General features: G+C 42.5%; 1 protein-coding gene across 1 annotated transcript in view; it reads right to left on the reverse strand.

Moving 5' to 3' along the window:
• The window catches only part of PTN (pleiotrophin), an 82,927-nt gene that overhangs the window by 9,668 nt on the left and 48,868 nt on the right, over window positions 1-24,391 (reverse strand). Inside the window, exons 2-4 of the mRNA XM_054187870.1 lie at window positions 17,666-17,778; window positions 14,397-14,570; window positions 13,193-13,354 (exon numbers count right to left, since the gene is read on the reverse strand). Coding sequence (XP_054043845.1) covers window positions 13,193-13,354; window positions 14,397-14,570; window positions 17,666-17,777 — 448 coding nt within the window. The 5' untranslated portion in view covers window position 17,778. The remainder of the gene's footprint in view (window positions 1-13,192; window positions 13,355-14,396; window positions 14,571-17,665; window positions 17,779-24,391) is intronic.

Here is a 24,391-nt window from a genome sequence, read left to right on the forward strand (position 1 = left end):
TGTATGCTCCAGAACATTGATAAGGATGACAAAGCAGTCCTCAATTTTTGTGTCTGTTTTACAGCATACACTTTCCCCCTTCTCCCTTATCGCCCAGCAAGAGGCTGCCTAGCGGTGCCCTTGCTCAGATGGAGGACAGGATCCTGGAGGAGGGCACAGGCAAAGAGCAAATTCAGAATAACTTGCAGTCCCTGAAGAGCACAGCAACCAAATAGTGCACAGCCATCCTGCTCCCAGAGCACTTCCAGCGAGATAAACACACCCACATAGCATGGTACACACAGCCCTGCAAGAGCAAACTGTGTCGATGCACACACACGGGATTATCTAATCATTCATCACCTAGATAACCCTATGAATAGTCGAATGCCTAAGAATTATTCACAGGATTAAAGGCTGTGTGGTCATGGATTAGCACTGGACCCACTTCTGTGGGTCCATGTCGATGGATAACAAAAATTTCAGCGGTGATCTTATCAAGTAAACAAATTAGCTTGATAAGCAGAATTTTCTCTATGTAATTTGGAATGGCAGCAGCCCTCTTTAAAAAGTCATCTTTATTCTGGAGCCTCATTCTTACTATGCAAGCAGGAAAGGAAAGTAATTATGTCGAACAGCAGCCACATACCATTTGAAGCCACTCTTAATGTGTAAGGCACAAAAGGGAGGTAATTACATTTTAATGGAAGCCAAGATTTGTAAGCCAAGATTTTCAGGTACTTATTTTCATTTGTTGCGAAGAAGGTAACAATTTACTCATGGCACTGCTGAACTCCTACATATAAACGTCAAGCAGTGTCCCCAGAAGCAATCTAAATAATTCAAAATAGCAAAAGCTGTGCTGATGGAAGGTTAGGGTGAAGAATTTCAACACCAGGTGTTCAGGACACAGTTTTCCCAGGAACTAGCACTCAATACCACTGAGTACAGAGGAAGGCAGGCTCTCTAAAGGGCTCTCTACCTCTCAGTGGGGCAAATTTTCCAAACCACCTGGTTGCTATGGTGGTGCAGGGGTACTTCCAAATTTTGGGGATGAAATGTCAACCCATGTGGGAGGGAGCAGTCTTGACTTTGACAAAGCCAAAGATTTCATCCCTCAGTGAAAAAAAAAAAAAATCACCTTAAAGAGGTTCACCGTGCTCTCTAGGAACAGAAACTGTACTATCTTGTGATTTCCATGACTGTAAAAACAAATCCCTTGATTTCTGAAATACCCTTTAAATATGGTATTTCTTCTGCTTCCAGAGAAAGAGAACATTTGATGGCCATCTAATTAGTTTTCCTCCTATTTTCCTGCCTTACACAAAGCATTTATGTATTCAAAATGAGTTTAAGAAAGAAAAACTACATCATGATAGCAATTTTGTTCTGAAATGAATTCTTCTGACAAGTCTCTTCGAGAAACACACAATTCTACTGGATGGAAAAAAAAAGCAATACTCCACTAACTAAACAGCAGTAGAAGGCAACTTTCCAATGAATCAATGACATTGATATGACTTGATATGATACCTGGACACAGGCATTTGACACTGTCCTGCATGACATCCTGGTCTCTAAATTGAAAAGACGTGGATTTGACAGATGGACCACTCAGTGGATAAGGAATTGGCTGGATGCTTGCACTCAAAGAGTTGTGGTCAATGGCTTGATGTCCAAGTGGTGAGCCGTAATGAGTGGCGTTCCTCAGGGGTCAGTATTGGGACTGGTGCTGTTTAACATCTTTGTTGGTGACATGGACAGTGGGACTGAGTGCACCCTCAGCAACTTTGCTGAGGACGCCAAGGTCTGTGGTGCAGTCGATACACTTGAGGGAAAGGGTGCCATCCAGAGGGACCTGGACAGGCTTGAGAGTTGGGCCTGTGCAAACCTCATGAAATTCAACCAGGCCAAATGCAAAGTCCTGCACATGGGTCGGGGCAATCCCAAGCACAAATAGAAGCTGGGTGGAGAATGGATTGAGAGCAGCCCTGAGGAGAAGGACTTGGGGATCTTGACTGATGAGAAGCTCAATTTGAGCTGACAATGTGCTGCTCGCAGCCCAGAAGGCCAGCTGCGTCCTGGGCTGCATCAAAAGAAGTGTGGTCAGCAGGTCAAGGGAGGTGATTTATCTCCACTCTCATGAGACCTCACCTGGAGTACTGCATCCAGCTCTGGAGCCCCCAGCATAAGGACACAGACCTGTTGGAACAAGTCCAGAGGAGGGCCATGAAAATGATCAGAGGGCTGGAGCACCTGTCCTATGAAGATAAGCTGAGAGAGTTGGGGTTGTTCAGCCTGGAAAAAAGAAGGCTCTGGGGAGACCGTACAGCAGCCTTCCAGTACCTGAAGGGGGCCTACAGAAAAGATGGGAAGGGTCTCTATCAGGGAATGTAGTGATAGGACGAGGGGCAATGGTTTTAAACTGAAACAGGGCAGATTTAGATTAGATGTTAGGAAGAAATTGTTTACTGTGAGGGTGGTGAGACACTGGAACAGGCTGCCCAGGAAAGCTGTGGATGCCCCATCCCTGGAGGTGCTCAAGGCCACATTGGATGGCGCTTTGAGTAACCTGGTCTAGTGGAAGGTGTCCCTGGCCATGCCAGTGGAGTTGGAACTATACGATCTTTAAGGTCCTTTCCAACTCCAACCATTCTATGATTCTATGACTTTTATTTCATTAATATATTACGATTGATTATATCCCCTATACCTTAGCTCTGTTTTGTTTAATGACTTTCTCTAGTTGACTGTAAGTGTTTCTCAATTTCTCTACTCTTTCAGTCACTCCTCTCCAGCAGGTTTTTATTCTGCTTCTCACTTTGCTAAAATTCCGTTTTGTATAGACTTGGTTTGTTCCCAGTTGAACATAAGATGGACTCAATTCTAGCCTAAAGGGTGGATCTGCACCATATAAGCCAGGAAGGCAGGCTGCAATGTGTGTTATGAATGGGGAACAGCTAGATTTATGCCTCTAAGGAACGCTAGTGTATCTGACAAAGAAATGGACCAGAGAGCCACTCATGGAGAAAGTTCCACTCATTTTCTTTCTCATTGGAATTGCAGGAAGAAATAGATGCTGGGGAAAAAAATGATCAAACTAATTCTAAAACCATCCACAAAGCTCTGAAAAGACCTTAAGACAGTCAGAAGCCGTTGCTCAAACCTGACTTTTGCATATAAGACCTAAAAAACATTCACTTTAACATTCTTACATAAAACTCATCAGGAATTACAGGAAGTGGGGGATTTTTTAGATGGTAATTTGTTGAAACCAAGAATTTTCATCAGAAAGGTTTAATTTAGGTGATTTTCTTCACTCAAAAATTTGGGAGAAAAAGTTTCAAAATTTCCTACACAGAGACACATGCATTTTCTGATTTTGCTAGATGGCGATTTGTCCAAAGACAAGGATCAGGAAAGTTTCATCTCATTTTCTTTAAGTCAGGGTCACACGTACCTAAAACATTAAGGTACCTAAGCCTTAAGAGTAAGTATTCGTAAGACTACAATGGACAAACATTTCAAGCAAAGCCTGTTTTGCAATTGGAGACTACTGAAGGCGTTCAGCTAACAGGAAAGTGATTTCCAGAAGCAGCTCACTTGTCTCTTCTTTTTGCTGCTTCTTTTCATCTGCCTCTGGTACATTTTTACTGCTGATTCTGCAGGGTATGGCCTTTCTTACTGTTCTTTGTCATGTTCTGTGCTCAGCACAAGAGGGACCCAGTCCCAGCTGGCACTTCAGCCCTCTGTCTATGCTGTACACAAGATCCCTCTTAATGCCAGCGAGACAGGTGCAGGCACAGACTGATACATTCAGAGTTTACTCTCTGCATTCACATGCCTGCAGGAGACTGCCAAAACCAAAAAGTATTAGCAATCCATTTGGAGTTTGGCATATACCTATACAGCAAAAATCTCATACATTGAGGCAGTTTATGTGTCAAAATGAGATCTCTATTATATATAAAAATATATCTATATTATACATAAACAGTTATTTAGCAGAAAGTTATTTGTGACATACTGTGAATAGAGATGCTATTTTATTTAGTTAGTTTTTGAAAACCAGGCACAGTATTTCTCAGTTCTGCAACTCAGCCTTCTGCATCTGCCCGAGACAGGATCTACCCTGAGGGCACAGGACACGGGCTTGGCTTTGATCAGCGCTCCACACTCCAAAAAGTCACCTGCGAAAGTTTCACGGTAAGCACAGACAGGAGAAAAGACAGAGAGATGACGACGTGGAAAATAAGATGGAGGGATAAAGAAGGGGTAAAAAAGAAAGCTTGAAAGGAAAGGAAGTGAAGAAGTAGAAACGGAAAGGAAAGTACAGAAAGGAAGGAACAGGGCTTTCTCTCTGTTTCACTGCTGGGAACAGTAACGAGTGTAAACATTTGCTGATGGCGTATCTTTTATCACAGCAAATCCCACAGCTTCAGGCATTTTCACGGCTCAAGGGCACTGACTAATGCCAAGGAGTCTGGACTGCTCTTGCAAGCCAGGAAAGTGAGACAATGAGCATGTAACAGAATTGGCACACACAAGGCCATTTAAACTTTCACCCGCAAAGTTCTGTATTAAACCCTAAAAGAAACTCCTGCAGGCACAAGAGGGTTAAACAAGAACATTTGTCACATCCAGTTTTTCATCTTCTGGGGCAGCATAGAAAAAAACATAATCTGAAATATAAACCAGGGCATATAAAACCATGGAGGTCTAGATTTCCCATGAAACTTCCCAACCTTTTTCTTTTCAAAAGTACCTGTAAAAGCTGCAGAACAACTACAAATTGAAAAAAACTTATTTAAAAAAAATATTTCTCTTTCTCCCTCTCCTACAAGCATTTCCTGCTCCCTGGAATCAGGGCTGTGTCAATCAGACTGATATGTTATGATCCGACAACGTATACAAATTATTTACCCGAACAGTATAATTTTTCAAAGGTACAAAAGCAGTCTCAAGGGTGACCACAGTGCAAAACCTCCAAGAAACATAAGGCAATGGAAGCAGAAAAGCCACCATTAAAAGACATCCAAACTTTATTAGTTATGGGCTGCACTGGCAGCTTACTAGCACCTTGAGTCTGGTCTACGCTGCAACCACCATTGTGTTTTATTTTTCTTATATAGCTTACTCTTGTTCACACTTAAATTGAGAAAAATTATATTTCCTCATCTCGTGGCAGCAAGGAGATACGTCTCGGAGACTGAAGTTTCCAGTGAGTTTTACTTCATCTTGAAATAACAAGCCTTGTCCTCAGATTAGCAAGGGGCACAGGGAAACACAACCAAGCATTTAGTACCCAGTCTCACCCCTCCGGACCACTGCTTCTTCTCTTGGTTTTCACATTTCTCAGCTCCATAAGGCATAAATTATTCATGGCAAAACTGCCTCTCACAATGTTTATGCAGCGCTTAGTACAATGCCACTCTTTTTCAGCTGGGGCCTCTGGGCATTCATGCAATACAAATAATCACGATGATAGCAACAACAATAACAGCCAGCTAATGCTGTTCCCACCGCGCATCCACTGCCAGCGTCCGCCCTGCAGAGCTCAGATCACTGTATTTCACTGCAGGCTCCTGGTCAGCACCAGAGGCCATTCTTCAATAAACCTGCCTCATCCTTTACAGCAAAAGAAAAACCTCCCAATTTTGCCTCTCCGTTTTTTGTTTAACTATCACAGCTGTTTCCTAATATGAAAAAATCCCTCATTTTTATATCTAATTAGTTTGAGCAGATCCTATTATTCTGCCTCCTGTAATACTAATTATTACGCTAGCTGCATGCCTGCACGACTAATGAGTTACATTAAAGATGGGGAATTCTGAAACCTACAGAGGGAGATACAGCACGAGTGTGATGCCAAAAAAGGAGACACCAGCATCTTTCAAACAAAAGAAAATCACAGTCCTAACAAGTAATTTCTCCCCCTTTGTCCCCTCCAGCTTTCTTTAAAAGCAGACATTTTTTTGCTGCCCAAAGGCAAAGTTGAGGGAGGGCACCCCAGAAAAAGCAGATTGTCCCAACTTGCAAAATGGAGCGGGCCACAGGTGATCGTTTTTGTCAGTGCAGCACCCCATTTGTCTGAGCAATGAATAGCTGCATTATCGGGAGAGCAATTAATTCAGACAATGTCACTGTCAGCTCCGTGCAACAACCTGCAGCGAAGTCATCCTGCCACAGCGCAGTCAGTCTGTCCTGGCACCGTGCTACGAGTAAGACGTCCTCGCTGCAGGTAGAAGTCAAGGCTGCCATGGTAGTGCTCAAAAACCACATGTTGTTTCCTGCTCTTGGCACCAAAGTAAGGATGGGGACATGCCTGCTCATTAACAGAAGGTCCAGCTGTATGTTTTGACACCAACCTCCCTAAGACAACACAAGGTAAATCAGTGTCAAACACTGTCTTAAATCCACTGAGATTACTAATGTCAAAACCAAAGACCCTAGTTAGTTCGGACACTGACCTTGAAGTAAATTGTCACATTCTGATAATTGTAATCGCAAACTAAAGGAAAAAAGGGAGCAGCAGCTACTAGTCAGACCACGGAGCCAAGAGTCAACAGCTCCTAGCTGAGTGCCTGGACCTGCCACTGATACTGTGCAAACCTGAAAAAATCACTTAGCCTTTCTGACTTTCAGTTATCACTTTTTCTTTAAATTGCGCTTCCTCATCGCCAAGGAAGATTAGCTAATTCCTACCTGTAAAGATTGCTAGATAAAAGAAACAACATAGTGCAGATTATTTATACTGCACTAAACTCTTAAGTAAAGCTCTTCAAATGATATGAAATTATTAAATATACACAGAGCGCTGTCTTTCCTCTGCTGCAGCAGCACGCACACTGTGCCAAACACAGGGAACTGCACTGACACCTTCCTAGACTCTCAAATGCTACACCTGATCTGCATTAGAGGAAAGAGATTACAGCCATTAATGACTCGGGCAGGTCTTGCCTTCACATGAGAAACCTTTCCAAACACTACATGTGGGAAGTATTATTAATCACTGAAGACAACAGTGGTGTAAGCAGTGTTAATGTTTGCCAACCTTAGTTGGAATTGGTTTCCTACGTGGCAAGGACTGAGCTGAGCCAGGATAAAGTAACTCATAGATCAAATATATGGTAAATTGATAAAAAGTTGGGAAGGGAGATTTATTAAAAAGAACTAAATACAGCCAGGTGAAAAAGTTATCAGAAAGGAGCATAATTCAAAAAATGAAGGGTAGATTGCAGAAAGAGCAGGCAGACTGCTTATTCTATTACATTTTATCTTAATCGGAAGAATAAATAGCTGAGAGTACAAGAGTTATGGGGGGGAGAGAGAGGAAGAATGAGAGTGACGGAAAGAGTGCAAAAAGACACGAAGCCTACCAGGCAACCCAGCTCAATAAAAATAAATTCCTCCTCTCTCAGCAGTTAAAGCAAAATGTTTCCTGCATCCTGACAATACCCCATTCTTTTACTTTCTGGCCGGCTGGAACCCGAAACAACCATCAGTCAAGTTTGGGTGGCCGTGAAGTAGGCCAGATGGAGTATGTCGGAAGCGTTTTCTGCTCTTCAGTGCAAGTTGGCCATTAGAGCAGCCACTCGACAGAAGTGCCTGAGTCTTTCACATCTGTCAAGATAGTTTAGGGAGACCTTGAACATCCCCGGCCTTGCAGACGCTGATTAGAATATGCAATTGTGTGTGCTAGAGGAGAGGTGGCTGCCTCCGCTGGGATTTTGTGATAAAAATTATCCTTTCATCCTTTCCAGCCTTTGTGATGGGCTTTCTCATGACCTCATTTGTGTACTAAATACACAAACCATGGTGTCTGGGATATCACTGTCATGTTGCTGACAGTTTCTCTGTCCAAATGCACAATATTCAAGAACAAACAACTGTTTTCATCCTGTGTTAACTACACTTCAGCACAGCAGCCCAGGATCAAGCTATTGTCTTCCAATCTGAGAACACCTCAGCAAAGCTATGGAGAAAAGAGCTCGTCAGAAATCCAGATAAAATTCAAATTCCTGATTCATCCTCTGCTCTCCCACTTAAATCCAATATACAGTAGAGCTTCTCTAATAGTTCTCCTCTTGGAAGAAGTGAGCTCCAAAATGTCCAAGTGTCGCAGACTACAATCTATACTTAGAGTCAGCTGCTAAGAAGAAAACAACACTAAGCAGAGCAGTTGCTAACAAAGAAAAAATACAGTATTTTTTTTAATTTTTTTAAGTTTCCAAAATAATGCATGTGCTTCAAAAATATTTTAATGCTTTTCCATTAATGCTGACTAATGATAAAACAAATCCATAAGAACACTCAGATCACTGGTTTATGAGGCAGGCGTTGATTCCCAAGGTTAATTAGTATCTCCTGGTTTAATTAAGCAGAAGTTTTGCCACAACTCATAGAAGTTCCTGGAAAATCAAAATATACTTTTATCAGCAAAATCTGAAAAATGATAACCCTTGGGATTTTTCTGCAGGTATAATTTTCTTTTCTGTTAAGCATAGATCAAACTCCTAAGAAATAGCAGTCATCTTTGAAATAGGTGAGAGGAGAGAGACAAAGGATCCATCCTACTGGCAAAGCTGCTGCATGTTCACGAGCTGGAAAGGTAGAAAAGCAACAGAAGAGCAGCAGTTACAGATAACATCTGTTTATTTGCATTTTCCTCCAAGAACAGAGGTGGTGAGGAGGAACTTCAGACACCAAGCCACACTAAGGAAACGTGTCAGGTGAAATCTGATACACAGTACTTCACTGGGTAAACCTAGATGAAATAATCTGCCTTACCTCCTTGGGTTCTTAACTAACCACATTAACTTTTTAAAAATATGTAAGAGTTAGGGAGAATTGGGAAGGGGTCTCAGATAAAGATATCAGTTCCACATGCAAGCAGTGATGAAAAGAAAAACATACTTAGATTTAGGCGGTGTAATGAACAATAAAGGAAGTATTACAATGATACTTTCTTTTTCAACAAAAATCTGTAGAGGACATGCTTGAAATAATGCGTACAGTCCAGTCTCTTCACCTCAAAAATGATTTTGCAACCACAGAATCATAGAATCATTTAGGTTGGAAAAGACCCTTGGGATCATCGAGTCCAACTATCACCTCCACTCTACAACGTTCTCCCTTACACCATATCCCTTAACACCACATCTAAATGAGTCTTAAACACATTCAGGGATGGTGACTCCACACCTCCCTGGGCAGCCTATTCCAGTGTCTGACCACTCTTTCCATGAAGAATTTTTTCCTAATGTCCTGCCTAAACCTACCCTGCTGCAGCTTGAATAATAGAAGGAATTTAGGTGAGTCCAGTAGAGAGCATTCTTATCGTGGATAAATTGTTATACAACAAAATAAATTTAAGTCTGAGGTTTTAGCTTTAAAAGATGGTAAGTGACAAAAAGTAACAGAAGATATATAAAACTACAATTGTTTGGAGAATCTACATAGGGGCTTTTACTCATCCCATTTACAATATGAAATCAAAAGGAAAAGTGATGTAATGGAGAGGTTAGAAACACAACCTCATAGAAGGAAAATTTAAGGGTGCAGGAAAAAGGGCTAGTCAGGAAAATCATGAAAACAACCCTTTTTCTGAAAATACTGGTATTTTTCTGTTACATATTCTCAGTCAGTTCACATCTGCTTTTGGTACTCCCAACCTATTGCTGTCAGAGCTGTATTCCGTGATGCAGCTCTTGAAGCAGACACCAGTCAGAAAGGTAACCGTTTAGCGGTAGAATAGGTTCCTGTAATCAATAAGTCCCTCACTTACTATTCTGCTGCCAGAGCTCCCAAATGCCAGAGAGTCACTGCCCTGCTACTCCAGGCAATCACAGTAGGAATATATAGCACTTGATCAGCATTTACAGGTCTAGCTGCATATCGACACAGACCTCATCCCTCAGAAGAAAACTGCTGCTTCCAAATAATGTATCACACGCTTTTTCTCTTGCGGTCTTGAGCCATTGATGTGAAGCTATGAGCGAAAAGGGAGGCTAATATATCCATTCCAAGTGCTCAGACAACAATCCAGATCTTCCTTCTCATCTCGGAAGAATTAGTCTAACTACAGATTGCATACAGTTTAATTTTTCCTTTATCTAGATGTGGGTAGGGACTTACCTCCAACCTGTAATTTCCTTCACCTCAGGAAGAACACAAATACTCTCATTCCAGCCAACGTGCCAGCACTCAGATTTTTAACTCAGAAATAAAGTTCAGTAGGGCACAATATGTCACACAGCACTCATCTGCTTGACCTAATTTCTTACTCTAGTTCCTCCTACTGCTGCCAAACACACTGTCCGGTGCAGCTCCCATGTAGTTATACCCACTGATCCGCAATATGGATTTCTTATCGTTAGCTCAGGGCCCAGGCAGGCTGCAAGCGTGACTTCACACATGCTGCTCCTACTAATGCCAACAGCAGATGAACGAGCAGGTGGCCTGCAGGAAGATGCCGTGAGATTTCTTGCACAAATCAGGAGAGCAGAATTTCTGCCCACAGTTGTGACGATCACAAACCTACATTTGTATCTATTTCTCCTTTTGCATTCTTTCAAATCAAATGAAGTTGTGTTTTCTAATTAAGTCAAACCACATATTTGCTGCACTCAGTACCAATCTGAGTTTCAGTCTCAGCTGTAACTCACTCATACCTAGAATCCATTAAAGTTAACTCCAATCCAGCAATTTCAAAAGATCTGCTTTTTAATACCATAACTTAAAAACGACCCTGTACCACTCAACAGCACTGCTCCCACAAAACGGAGCTGCAGCGATGCTCTGCTTTGTCTCCCTCTTCCCTCTTCTGACAGCCATTGATAGAATATACTGACTCAGCAGGAGCAGAACAAGGCACGGGGCTACTAGTGGCTCAAGCGGCAGCGGCCTTCTGGCCACACAATAGGAAGCTTCATTCAATAAACTCCCAAATGCCACTTGGGCATGGAAACTTACTCAAAAAAAAGCAATCAATCAAAAAAAAAAGTCCTCCCCCCCAAACTAATAAACAATAAAATCACACAGCTCAAAGCCCTTCCTGCATTCCACCCAGTCACTTCCACCCCCAAATGAAGATGTTTAATTGCTGCCAACTCAACCAAGTCAGCTGGGCTCCGACAATCTAGCTGTATCCTTTCTGCTTCATGGCTTGTCATTATCTACATAGGTTCTAGGCTCAGCGCTCAGCTGGCAACCCCACGGATGGCGTGCAGGAAGACCAGTTACAGCTGTACTGACCGCAAAGCGGATGGAGGCACGCACATGCGCAGAAAGGGTCTGCAACCTCGTCAGACGTGTCTCTGGTTGCAGAAGCAGAGCAGGCCACCTGCAGCTGCTCCTCAGATCAATGGTGCCCCACCATCCACAATTCAAAAACTGCTCGTCCCAGTTGCACCTGTCACTCCTAATCTCATTTATTTTTATAATTATCCAAGTATTCAGAGCCTGGAATGTGTTAAACCTAGCTGATTTTAAGCAAACAAATGCCAGGGTAGCATAGCTTGTATAATCCACTTAAAACACATTACTTCTGTATCTCAAACAAGATCTCACAGTTTTTGCTCCCACTATAAATCATCCTACACACATAACACCTGCTACTCCAACAAAAGAGTACATTAAAAGGCTTTAATGATTGGAAAGAAAATAAGTTTGTCTAAGGGACACCTGGAAACACAAATGCAGGGCATATGCCTTTCTGTGTACTAGGAATTATGCTATCACTTGCATTTAAATAAGACATATACATTCTGTACTTTCCCTCCTGCTATCTTTGAATAAAGAATACACAACCTCAACAGTGCAGAGCACCCACGTATTTCTGCATGCAGTGAGAAGAACATCCCTTCAATACTACCTGTTGTATCGGGTTTGCATGGCAAGGTTTTGGTAGCAGGGAGGCTACAGGGGTGGCTCCTGTGAGAAGCTGCTAGAAGCTTCCCCCACGTCCAACAGAGCCAATACCAGCCAGCTCCAAGACAGATCCGCCGGTGGCCAAGGCTGAGCCCATCAGCGATAGTGTTAGTGCCTCTGTGATAACATATTTAAGAAGGGGGAAAAAAAACCCTGTATGACAGCGCCAGAAGAGAGGGGGGAGAGTATGTGACAGTAACAACTTTGCAGACACCAAGCACAGTGAAGAAGGAGGGGGAGGAGGTGCTTCAGGCACTTCAGCCCCGTGGAGAAAGAGGAGCCCACACAGGAACTGGTTTGCTGGCAGGACTTGTGATCCTGTGGTGAACCCACCGTGGAGCAGTCTGTTCCTGAAAGACTGCACCCTGTGGAAGGACTCACGTTGGAGAAGTCCATGGAGGACTGTCTCCCGTGGGAAGGACTCCACACTGGAGCCAGGGAAGAGTGTGAGGAGTCCTCCCCCTGAGGAGGAAGGAGTGGCAGAGACAACGTCTGATGAACTGACCACAACCGCCATTCCCCGTCCCCCTGTGCCGCTGTGGTGGTAGGAAGTAGAGAATCTGGGAGTAAAGTGAAGACTGGGAAGAAGGAAGGGATGAGGAGAAAGTGTTTTAAGATTTAATTTTTATTTCGCATCACCCTACTCTGATTGGACTGGTAATAAATTAAATTAATTTTCCCCAAGTCGAGTCTGTTTTGCCCATGACGGTAACCACTGAGTGATCTCCCTGTCCTTATCTCATGAACCTTTTGTTATATTTTCTCTCCCTCTGGCCGGCTGAGGAGGGGGAGTGATGGAGCAGCTTTGGTGGGCACCTGGCATCCAGCCAGGGTCAACCCATCACATCTACCCAGAAGGAAAGCAGTCCTTTTTTCAACTAGTCGTTATTCGATACCAAACAATGCCTATATAAAAGGTGTCTTTATCAAGAGACACTTTTGCATGCTATTATTGGTCTGTTCCCATGAACAGTTGAGTTATGAAAAGCGTCTGTACTCTGCCAGTCTAGTCACATCAGGAAACTGGTAGCAGTACAGGTGGTCTAAGGTTAAAATTGGAGTTCTAATCTTCAGCTTACCTCTTGTGTGTGAGACTGCCTTGACTATACAACTCCGGAATATTGTCTGCCTGACTGCTGAGAGATAAGAGCGGTGCAGAACTGAGAAAAGGCTATGGAAGTACAATCTCCTGTACTACTGAGTTCCCCCTGAAGCATTTGGGGCATCACAAATGCAGTGATTCAAATGAACTAGCGTGCAGCTCCCAGCAAATGGAATTTACCTTGAGGTTTGGGTTTGGTAAGCTTCCCACAGGGCTTTGAGATTGTGACAGTCTTCTGGCAGTCAGCATTATGAAGGGCTCTCTTTAGGTTCCCGGTTCGAGTCTTCAAGGCAGTATTCAAGTCGCATTCTCCCCAGGCCTGGAACTGGTATTTGCACTCCGCTGCAACGAATGAACAAATGGCAATTTTTAAAACAGAATGATTGAGTGTGAAAACCAAAATGTTATGAGTCCAATAGAATACCGCGGACTGTCAGTGCTTGTAGACAAAAGGATCATGAAACTGAAGAAAGGAATCCCAACAAAATTTTAAGACAATTTGCAGTGATAATTGCAGTCTTCCCCCCCCAAATATTTTAAAATTTAATCCTCTTGGTTTTGCATGGATATTACGTTATTCTCATATAAAGGAAAATATATTCAACTATGAAGATAAACAATAAATAAATTGAAAAAAAAAGAAAGAAACACCAGCAGTGGGAAATGTCACTCACTTCCTATATGGCTGTTCCTCCGTTTGTATGATGCGAAAGGTTACCAAACAAGGTTTTAATAGTTTCAAGAATGTATGTGCAACTATGAACTTGTCAAGTCTGAAACTACTGCACTGATTGCCTTGGTAAGGTCACAGTGATGTCAAAGCCATACAAGCTGTTTACTAGAAAAAAAGCCAAGTTTGCAGAAGTAATCAGATCTGAGTCCTGGACAGACATCTTGTTCAGGGCAAATGTGACTATCCTTCTGAATTGTTACATATGAACCTCCTGAACTGAATAATAAAGATGAAATACATCGGTCTTCATTCACTCCTTTCAATAAACATGCTGGTAGCCACCCATGCTCCATGCTGCAAATCACACATCACAAGGTCACGTGAAGCCTGTGGTAACCATTGCAGAGATTCATAGCTGCGAGTGAACACACGACACATCGCTGCTTCAAATAGAGTTGTACACAGCAGATTTCACCATGCTGCTGGAAGACTGAGTTTACGGTAAGTAAGTTATATGGTCTCTCTGCAGAGGAGCTGCTTTGCTCTGAAGAAGCTGCCTTCTGATACCTTGTATGTTCTACCTCCTATGAACTTCAAATACAGGAGTAGCCCCTTCACCAAGACATTTGCAGACCTAAGCAGAAAATACAGGCTTCCTGCTCCATGCTTAAGTAAAAATCAAAGCAAATGCCTTAAGAGAGTGATACCTACCTCCAAATTGCTTCTTCCAGTTGCAGGGAATCTTACACTTCTGAGTCTTGGTGGTTTGTTTGCACTCGGCTCCAGTGCGAGTGCCCTCGCGCGTCCCCAGGCCACAGTCACCATTGGTGGGTACACAGACACTCCATTGCCATTCCCCACAGTCAGACTTCTTCGCTTTTTTCTCTGGATGAAGACAAGGAACCAAACCCAAGCAAGAGAAGTGGTCAGTACCCAGAGCCTATGAAGAAGTTCCCTAAACTTTACTAAACAGTCACAGCACCTGAAAGGGTGAATACGGAAGACATCTGTAAAACAACTGCTTCAAAAGCAAAACGTCTGGCATGTTCTTCACAGTGCTGCAGAGACAGGTCAGCCTCTTTGATTCCAAATCAGGGTGGATCATTCAAATTCAGACCCAATACCATGTCTACTAGTCCACTTAGATATTCTCAAGTGGATCCTCATCTTCATAATGGGGAATCATCTAGAAACCATCAGGGATCATTGACCAAAACATGCAAGAGGGCTCACTCAGAAAAGAAACTCCTCTGTCTCCAGTAGTTGATGGCATGCAAGTATTTTCAGCTCCAACGGAAGCACTACATGGTATTTGGATTAGAAATGTGTGTGTTGACATTGTGTATCAGAGGATTCGAGCACCTCCAGGAAACAGCTGTGGGATGCAAACTTTTCGTTTCGCATATCATGTCACATTTTATGTTAGAATATGACCAAAACTCCAAAGGCAAATCAAAAACTACATGGAGAAGTGTACTTGAAATTCTATTAATAGAGGTGAGTTCATTGCTCAGGGACAAAAGTAAGGATCATGATTTCATTTAAATCCTTAAACCCAAGTCTGACGAGAAAAGACAACAATGTTATCAAACCCAAGGGTTCAAAAACCCAATTAGTTAGGCCCCCAAAACATCACAAGTAACTTTAAATAACCTTACATAACATATCTTCCTTCTAACTCTTGTATATTCTGGCCGGGTCAGAGACCACTTGGCCAAGCTGGACATTCATAAATCCATGGGCCCTGACGGGATGCACCCGCGAGTGCTGAGAGAGCTGGCAGATGTTATCGCTAGACCACTCTCCATCGTCTTTGAAAAGTCATGGGGAACAGGAGAGGTGCCTGAGGACTGGAGGAAGGCTAACGTCACTCCAATCTTCAAAAAAGGCAAGAAGGAGGACCCAGGGAACTACAGGCCGGTTAGTCTCACCTCTGTCCCTGGGAAGGTAATGGAGCGACTCATTCTGGATGTCGTCTCCAAACACATAGAGGAACAGGAAGTTATTGGAAGTGGTCAGCATGGATTTACCAAGGGCAAATCATGCCTGACCAATCTGATAGCTTTCTATGATGTTATAACGGGTTGGCTGGATGAGGGGAGAGCCGTAGATGTCATCTACCTTGACCTTAGCAAGGCTTTTGACACTGTCTCCCATAACATCCTCATTAGGAAGCTGAGGAAGTATGGGCTAGACGAGGTGACAGTGAGGTGGATCGAGAGCTGGCTGAGTGACAGAACCCAGAGGGTTGTGATCAGCGGCACAGAGTCCAGTTGGAGGCCTGTAACGAGTGGTGTCCCTCAGGGGTCAATACTTGGACCAATTTTGTTCAATATATTCATTAATGACCTAGATGAGGGGACAGCGTGTATCCTCAGCAAGTTTGCTGATGATACCAAGCTGGGAGGGGTGGCCGACACTCCAGAGGGCCGTGCTGCCATCCAGCGTGACCTGGACAGGCTGGAGAGCTGGGCAGAGAAGAACCTAATGAGGTTCAACAAAAGCAAGCATAGGGTCCTGCACCTGGGAAGGAAGAATGCCAAACACCAGTATAGGTTAGGGGCGGACATGCTGGGAAGCAGCTCTGAGGAGAAGGACCTGGGGGTCCTGGTAGACAGCAAATTATCCATGAGCCAGCAGTGTGCCCTTGTCGCCAAGAAGGCCAATGGCATCCTGGGCTGCATAGGGAAGACTGTGGCCAGTAGGTCGAAGGAGGTCATTCTCCCCCTCTACTCTGCACTGGTGAGGCCACAACTGGAGTACTGTGTCCAGTTTTGGGCTCCCCAGTTCAAGAGGGACAGGGAACTACTGGAGCGAGTCCAGCGAAGGGCAACCAAGATGATTATGGGACTGGAGCACCTCCCTTATGAGGAAAGGCTGAAAGAGCTGGGACTCTTTAGCCTGGAGAAGAGAAGGTTGAGGGGGGACCTGATTAATGTTTACAAGTATCTAAAGGGTGGGTTTAAGGAGGACGGAGCCAGGCTCTTTTCAATGGTTCCCAGCGACAGGACAAGGGGCAATGGGCACAAGCTAGAACATAGGAAGTTCCGTTCAAATACACGGAAAAACTTCTTTACAGTGAGGGTGACAGAGCACTGGAACAGGCTGCCCAGGGAGGTTGTGGAGTCCCCTTCTCTGGAGATTTTCAAGACCCGCCTGGATGCAGCCCTGAGGGATGTGCTTTAGGCAATCCTGCTCTAGCACGGGAGTTGGACTAGATGATCTCTAGAGGTCCCTTCCAACTCTGAAGATTCCGTGATTCCGTGATTTACGTTCACATTTTCTCATATTTCTATACAGCCACAATGGTTAGAAACAACTTTTTTTAATGGGAACACCAATCCTGACAGACTCACAGGTCACATTAACTGGTGTGTAAGTAGCCTGTTAACACTAAGACCTTAAGAAAAACACCAAAAGATGTGTTCCTTAAAAAGATGTCAAAATTGGGTTTGATAGATATGAATTTTCCTCCCCAGGCCTGTCTCTCCTATAATGAGGTCCGAGTTCATCACTGACAGAAAGCAATTACCGCTGGATGTCTTGCTGTCTATCTGCAGCAGCGAGTTAGTTCAATTCTTTGTCGGAGGATTTCCACATCACACAGCATTGGCGTAGCATTGTCACATACAACACTGAACGAGCGACATGATAACTGCTTTTTCATCACTCCTGTTTCGTTCTCCCTAAGTCAAGCATAAACCTATTCCCAGAGCAAATTTTAAACTGCCTTGCAATACCCACTCTGTGATAAACAGAGGACTCCAGTCTCCGGGGCTGTCAAGCTGCCAGCTTTCATGGAAACTACTTTTTGTTTTCCTATTTAACACAGAAAAACATGTCACTGCCACAAATCCCTGCTCTATATGTCAAAAGGTTAACGAATGGCCTGAATTTCATAACAAAACCAGAAGCATTTGACATTCTCCCATACATACAATCTGTCTTGGGGATTAACTCTGAATGATGCTGGACCTTACCTGGTTTCTCTTTCTTGCCAGCCTCGGTGGTACTCACAGCTGCCAGAAGGAAAACAAGTGCCAGGAGGGCAGCTGTGAACATTCGACGTTGTTGTTGTTGTTGCTGTTGCATTCTGGGGATTAACAAGAGAGAGGAAAAAAAGGTTGGTTAGACTGTAAAAAGTGGGACCCCCTCTAAAGTGTTGCTACAGCATTTTCAGCAAGCTCTTCTTCAGGGCCACAAGACACAAGCAGGTCAAACATAATTAGCCATTGGCAGAATGGGTAATTATCTTCTTTCCAGAGAGAATACAAAGTTTTTTAACAATTATTTTTCAGCCTGTGTACCAAATCCCTGATCTATATCGCTGATGTTATGGATGAGTTTTGCCACAGGAAGTTTAGTAATTACTGCTCACCTTCTAGAAACCTGTCAGAGAATCAAGGCTCCTGATGGGCCTGGAACTCCTCTCTTCTTTCCTGACCTCTGGCTGTGATTTATTGTGTAAAACTAAGCAAAACATATACTTTGTGCTTCATCTTACCCTTCACATGAAGTATGGAATGCTACACTGTCCACCTTACAAGGGTTCAAGCCCTTATCAGGCTTAATTGACATCTGAAAAGACCTTCTTTCATGAAAGCTTATATAGAAAATATGTGATATATTATCTTAATTGTCATTGGCATGTTGCTACCTACCTTTTCCCTCCCCTTCAGTTACTGTCTCTTCCTAATATCAGTTAAGCTAATTGCACGAAATGCAAAATGGGTGCAGAGACAGGACTGTCACACACAGCTACCAGCTACCCATAGCATGCTAATGAACCCAAAATCTGGATTTGGGAAGCAAATATTCAAATATAACAAGGAATTAAAACCCTTAGTTGGTGGTGAAGCATCAGTTATTAGCCAACCGCCGCAAGTCATTCAGAGCTAGCTGACTTCAGTGGTTTACACATATCTTTCCCTTTCACTTTGCTATAATTTGCATTGTCTCATTTTGGCATTGTTTAACCGAAAGCAGGGCCATAACAAATACATATGTTAAAAATGAGCAACTTCCCCAAAACCCAAAGACACGTCCTGGAAAACAGGACAGGAATTCCAAACAGAGAGACTTTAAAGTATCCAGCTTCAATATCATGCTAGAAGCCAGATGAGAAAATGTAACAGCTCTCTTTAAATAAAGTTCATGTGACTACTGCAAGAGACTTGGCATTCAAATGTCTGAAAGAGCTGTCATTAGCACCAGTTTGATTTACTCCAAAAGAAAGTACCGGTTCCCATCATGAAGAAAAAGGACCACCAGCGCTTCCAGTGAACTCAAACAGCCCGGAGCAAGAGCGCACATGAGTCCTGCATGAGCTTGGGTTTGGTTTTCCCTTTCTTCTGCTACATGTTTCCACTTAGAGCCTCACATGTTTTACAGAAAATCAAATAAATAAATAAAATAAGCAATAAAAAAAAAAATATGCAATCTTCCTTTTTATTTAGCTTACTTCAAACTGGTTCTCCATAATCAAACACAGCTGCAACACTTTTAAGACACCAAACCTTCCCCCTTAGCACTTTTCCATTGGAGAAACTTCACCACCAGCAGCACTGCACCTCACATCCCATTTTCACAACGATTTATCTTCTCACTTCCTCTATTCTAAAGAACTCACCAGACTCCCTTGTTGAAGGAGTATTAATATCTTGTCTAGAAAGATATGGAAGAGACAAATACTTCCAAAAGTTGAAGACACTGTCTCAGCGTGCTGTCTGGGGGTGTCAGAAGCTGAAGTAAGGCAGCACCAGTGGGTTTGCTGCACAGGATGTTGCCTGCAGCGGGCTTGGGGGTCTCTTCTACATCCCTCATGCCCACCCCAGGGACCTGCGACATGGTCACACATACCCCAGGGGCAGCTGGCAGTCACCGAGAGCCATGGATAACTGTCTGTAGGGAAGCTGCCTTATATTAAGTTGAGAGAGACTCAAAATCAAATCTGATCAACATTATTTTCAGCAAAACGGGCCAGGAGAACAGTTGGGTTTTGGAGTCTGAAATGTTCCAGAAGCCCTATAAACAAAACCCCACGGAGCCTTAATATAGCATGTTTTCCTAAGACTCCAAGTCTCCCTACAGCCAAAACACTTGCCAAGTTGTCTAAGGCAAACACTAAACCTGCAGAGATATATATATATCTCCCTCTGGCAGGGAGAGCCAGACTGCTTCCTGAAGTGCTTTGCTGTTAATTACCAACAAGTGAAAAGCCATGTTGTACAGATGGAGGCCTTGCCTCACACCACACCAACACCTCAAACTAGATGTAACCAGTATAACTACAGAAAATTGCATAATTTTTTTTGCAAATGATAGATCAGCAAGGGCAGGTGCTCCCACAAAATTACATATAGTACCCATTAAATATTATATATTTTTTTCAGAAGGCCAGAAAATCCCACCTATCGGTAATCTTTTGAGTTCAGTCTTCAGATTTCCTTGCAAATATTTCAGCTGGCCATTAAAAAGATGACCGAAGAGAAAAACTTGTCAGACTGGACTTGTTTATGAAAACAATATATTCTACTGAAAATAACTTTGTCTTTTTTGTTTGTTTTTTTTTTTGAAATGCAAAGGTGACAATTTTTCCTTTTCATTAGATTCTGTGCTAATATTTCCAGTTCAACCTTTGATTTAAAGAACTGCCAAAACTGCTAATAGCAATGAAAAATCAAGTGTTTCACAATGTGCAAAACAGACTCTTCCTCAACATCTTGATTTTTGTAATAAGCCTTCTATCTACACCAATGGTAACAAGTGAATTGTGTGTTATGAAGGGAAAGTATTTCTAAAATCCTGTATGACAGCCCCTAAGCAGAGCAAGGCAGCAGCACTTAAACAAATGTCAGTGGTATTTACAGCCAACAGGAAGAGATTAAAATAAAAGTGAAGGAAGGGAAAGAGACATTTGGGGTGGGGGGAGCTCCAGGAAACTTCAGAAGAGAGAAAAGATAGAGAGAGAGTTTAGAACAGTTCAAATGATAAGCTGAAACAAGATCAGAAAAAGAGAGTGAGTAATCACGAAAAGAGCACTAAAACAGGAATGAGAGAAGAAAGAAGGAGTTAAGTGATGGTTAAACGCTAAAATAGAGAGTGTTAGGAAAACATGAAGTGTGTAACGAGGTGAGAACCAAAGCCCAGCCGAGATGCACTGTAGCAAGTGACTTCTCCCAACAAAAATGAAGCACAGGAATTGCTTCAGTCTTACAGTTGATTTCACAGTCAATCTCTGTTTGGGAATAAAAAAATGAAGGGAAAATTAAAAAATGGGAGGCAAACAGAAAATTAATGAGTTCATCAACCATTTCAACTGGTTCAATTGCACGTTCAGCACCAGAAAGAGAGTCAGGAAGAAGTCACAGTATGGCTACAGTTTAAAGGACCTTCTGATTGGAGCTTGAGACTCCCACTCCAAATCCCTCAGTGCCCCCGACCTGATTTTACAATTGCACTCACCTCTCCTGAACCTGATTCATTAAATCATTCATTTCCTGTGATGAGTACAGTCCACATGACTAAGTATACCAACTCTTTCAGGAAATACCTATCCTATGGACTGCAGCACACAAGGCCCAGCTCTACCAGAGACCCAAACCAGCATTGCCACATAGCGTTGCACATGGAGACACTTCCATTTGGGTCCAGAAGCGCTACACATGCTCTCATGCAGTGCCAGGCGCTGCATGAACTGCATAACAGCCCAGGAGAAAATTTTTACTCTGTCCAACCCCAGACCCTGCAACTGTGGCTTGCTTCCTGCATACCCAAGTTGGCAGCCCAGGGTGGCCCAGGTGTTCTCATGCTGTGCTCCGTAGACCTTTGGATCTCTGTTAGTGCAAGTCAAGCTTGCTGGAGCAACTCTGTCTGCACTCAGGCGATTAATTCAGACACAGGTTCTCCATTTCTCACATCTGAACAAGTCTTCCCTGAACACAAGCCTCCAACAAACCAACTTCAGACGAAGCTCCGTCGGTGAGCAAGTGTTTATTTTTCTTAGCATTACTGAAGCTAGCATATGCAGCACATCCTAGGATCACATATGTCTTTTGCAGGTGGCTTTTTTGCTGTTAATAACTATTACCCACAAGCCCTTCCCTTCATCTGTTCTTCCCAAACCAACTGGCAGGGCCCCAGATTACAGAAGCAAGTATTTTATTATTAGTCCATATGAGTCTCATCTCCCACTCTCAACTATCAGGTTTTCTCACATGATTTAACCTGTCCACATCCAGTACAATATGCCAAACTCCAGTTGTGTTGATAATGCTGTTATTCTGCAACCCTGCACGTACTGCAATACTGTATGTATTGCCATTGCTAATGACAGGCCACGGGCTTTGTAGTGAGTTTGCAAGGCCTCAGGACTGAGGCTTGTCAAGGCTTGCTCTGTCTGAGCTTTCCTTGGCCCGTCTGTAGCTTTGTCATATTTGATTTGGCTGCAACAGCAATTTTTCTAATTGACCAGCTAGCTATGGCAAATTTAATTTACTTTTCTATGCCATTGTATGGAGCCACCAAGGTTTTATGACTCTATTATAATAATGTACTCTAGAGAAATACAGGACTGCTGTCTTAGCAAAGGCCTTGACAAGTGGAGAGAGGATGGAACGTAGAGGAGTACAGGTATGGGAGATATGAGATGGGGAATAAACTTGACAATGGAGATGCCCCAGCTATAAACAACTTACCCACGGTCAAATAAAGGAATGCAGACCTGGAGCTGGACTAAACTGGATATAGGAGTAAGAAAGAGAACACAGAAATAGTTTCCAACATACCTAAAAGGTGCCATATAATCTAAGTTTGGACATAACATGGAGCTGCAGACCAATGAAAAAAGGAAAAGGTAAAGGTGCTTTTGTATGTTAGCAAACATACAGAACCAACCCCCAAAGTGAGGAAGAAGAAACCACCCGGTTTCCTCCTGGCAAAAGACTCATGATGCTGACAAGTCACCATAACCATCCCTACCACCAACACTATACCAAAACTATCAACCTTGGGGCTGAGAGGGGCTGGGGAAGGGTCAGCATAACATTAGGAAAAGCAGCTGAACCTAAGTGTATGCATAACAATTTTAATTGTGGTGGTGGTGGTGTTATTGTTATTATTATTACTATAACATCTGTATAGACATATCCCTTCTCTGTAACAATTACATCTACACTAATAATGATTCTTGGATTAGACTGTTAACATTTCAATTACGCTAACAATACATTTTTTACTTTATATAAATATATATATAAGGTATTAGTTCCTTTTTGCCCATAAACAATATTTTGAGTGTAACTATGATTTCCAGCATCGTCTTTTAGTACACTATCATTTTCATCCTATGATCATGAATAAATAAAATTCATCCCAAAAGCAGACTTAAATTCCTACAGACCATTATTTCTCTTCACAACACTGCTCATTTTGAGTCCCCTTTAAGCTCCTTACCCACATTAGAACTACCTTTTGCATTAATCCCTCTATTTTTCCTGCTTGAATGAATAATTTCTCATCAAGTCCCACAACAAATACTTTAATAAATTACAGTTTGATTAGTCCCAGATTAGTCAGGTCTACAAAATCAGTTTTTAAGTGAGCCAGTTTGGGAGATCAGTCTCCTTTCAGTAAACACATGCTGTGTTTAATGAAACTTAGCATTTACCTCCACTTCTTAAATTATTCTCTTATTCAAAATGTGTTCTATTTTGAAGTCCACCGAGGGCAGATGAACATGTCTGCAGTTACCTAGATCTGTTTCTTTCCCCCTCCTTAAATATAAACATTATATTTGCTACGCTCCAGTTGTACAACAGCAGGAAGTATTTGATGCATGTTTTAACAGTTTTAATGAATCTGAAATGCCAAGTGCCATTTTCGCAGTACTCCAAGGCGGGAACACACAGTTTTCTCTGTAAAAGAGAAGCTAAGACCGTTTGACTCTCAGGAGTTTGACCTCTGTAACAGCTGCAGAAACTTCTGCTTTTCCAGGTCTCTTTCTCATACACCGTTTGGCGCATGCTCCTATACCCTACCTGATCTCCCATACTGAAAACCAAGGCAAATGCATGGTTTCGGAGCCAGAGCTTTGTGAATTGTAGTCTTCCAACTGTAAAATGTTCCCCCTCCCCTTGCGCACATACACATTTTCTTTGTTGTCTTTTTTGCTGGACTAGGAAAAAAATTTTAGAAAATCTAGATTTGCTTTTCATTTCCCTTGCAATATTTAAGTCAGCTTGTGAGTCTCGGTAATCTGACACTTCTGGACTGCGTTGAATGATCAGTAAAATTTTCTTAAATTTCTGCAAGCTCCTGACAGCGCTTTAGTGGGCTGCTCCCCAGGAAGGTTTCGAATTCCTCTCTACAAGCTTTTTTCCCCTCCCTTTTTTCGTGAGGAAACAAATTTCAATTTTTATTTTTATTTTTTTTTACTTTGATATAAAGAGATTTGAAACAATCCTTTTTTATAAATCTTGCATTGGTCCAACACACATCACTAGTTTAATTTATTTCTCAAAAATAAACTTCTAAAAATGAAAACCTTAATTAGATTTATGTTCATGATCCCGTGTGATATAAACTGAATCAGCTTGTTAACACTCGATACAAGTAGTTATTTTTAAGGATGAGCTTTAAGGATGAGCTGTAAGGTCATACTGAATTAAATTATAAAATAGCATCAACTTTTTATAGTTCTATGGTAG

The sequence above is a fragment of the Rissa tridactyla genome, chromosome 1 (genome assembly GCF_028500815.1).
Source record: "Rissa tridactyla isolate bRisTri1 chromosome 1, bRisTri1.patW.cur.20221130, whole genome shotgun sequence".
NCBI lineage: Eukaryota > Metazoa > Chordata > Aves > Charadriiformes > Laridae > Rissa > Rissa tridactyla.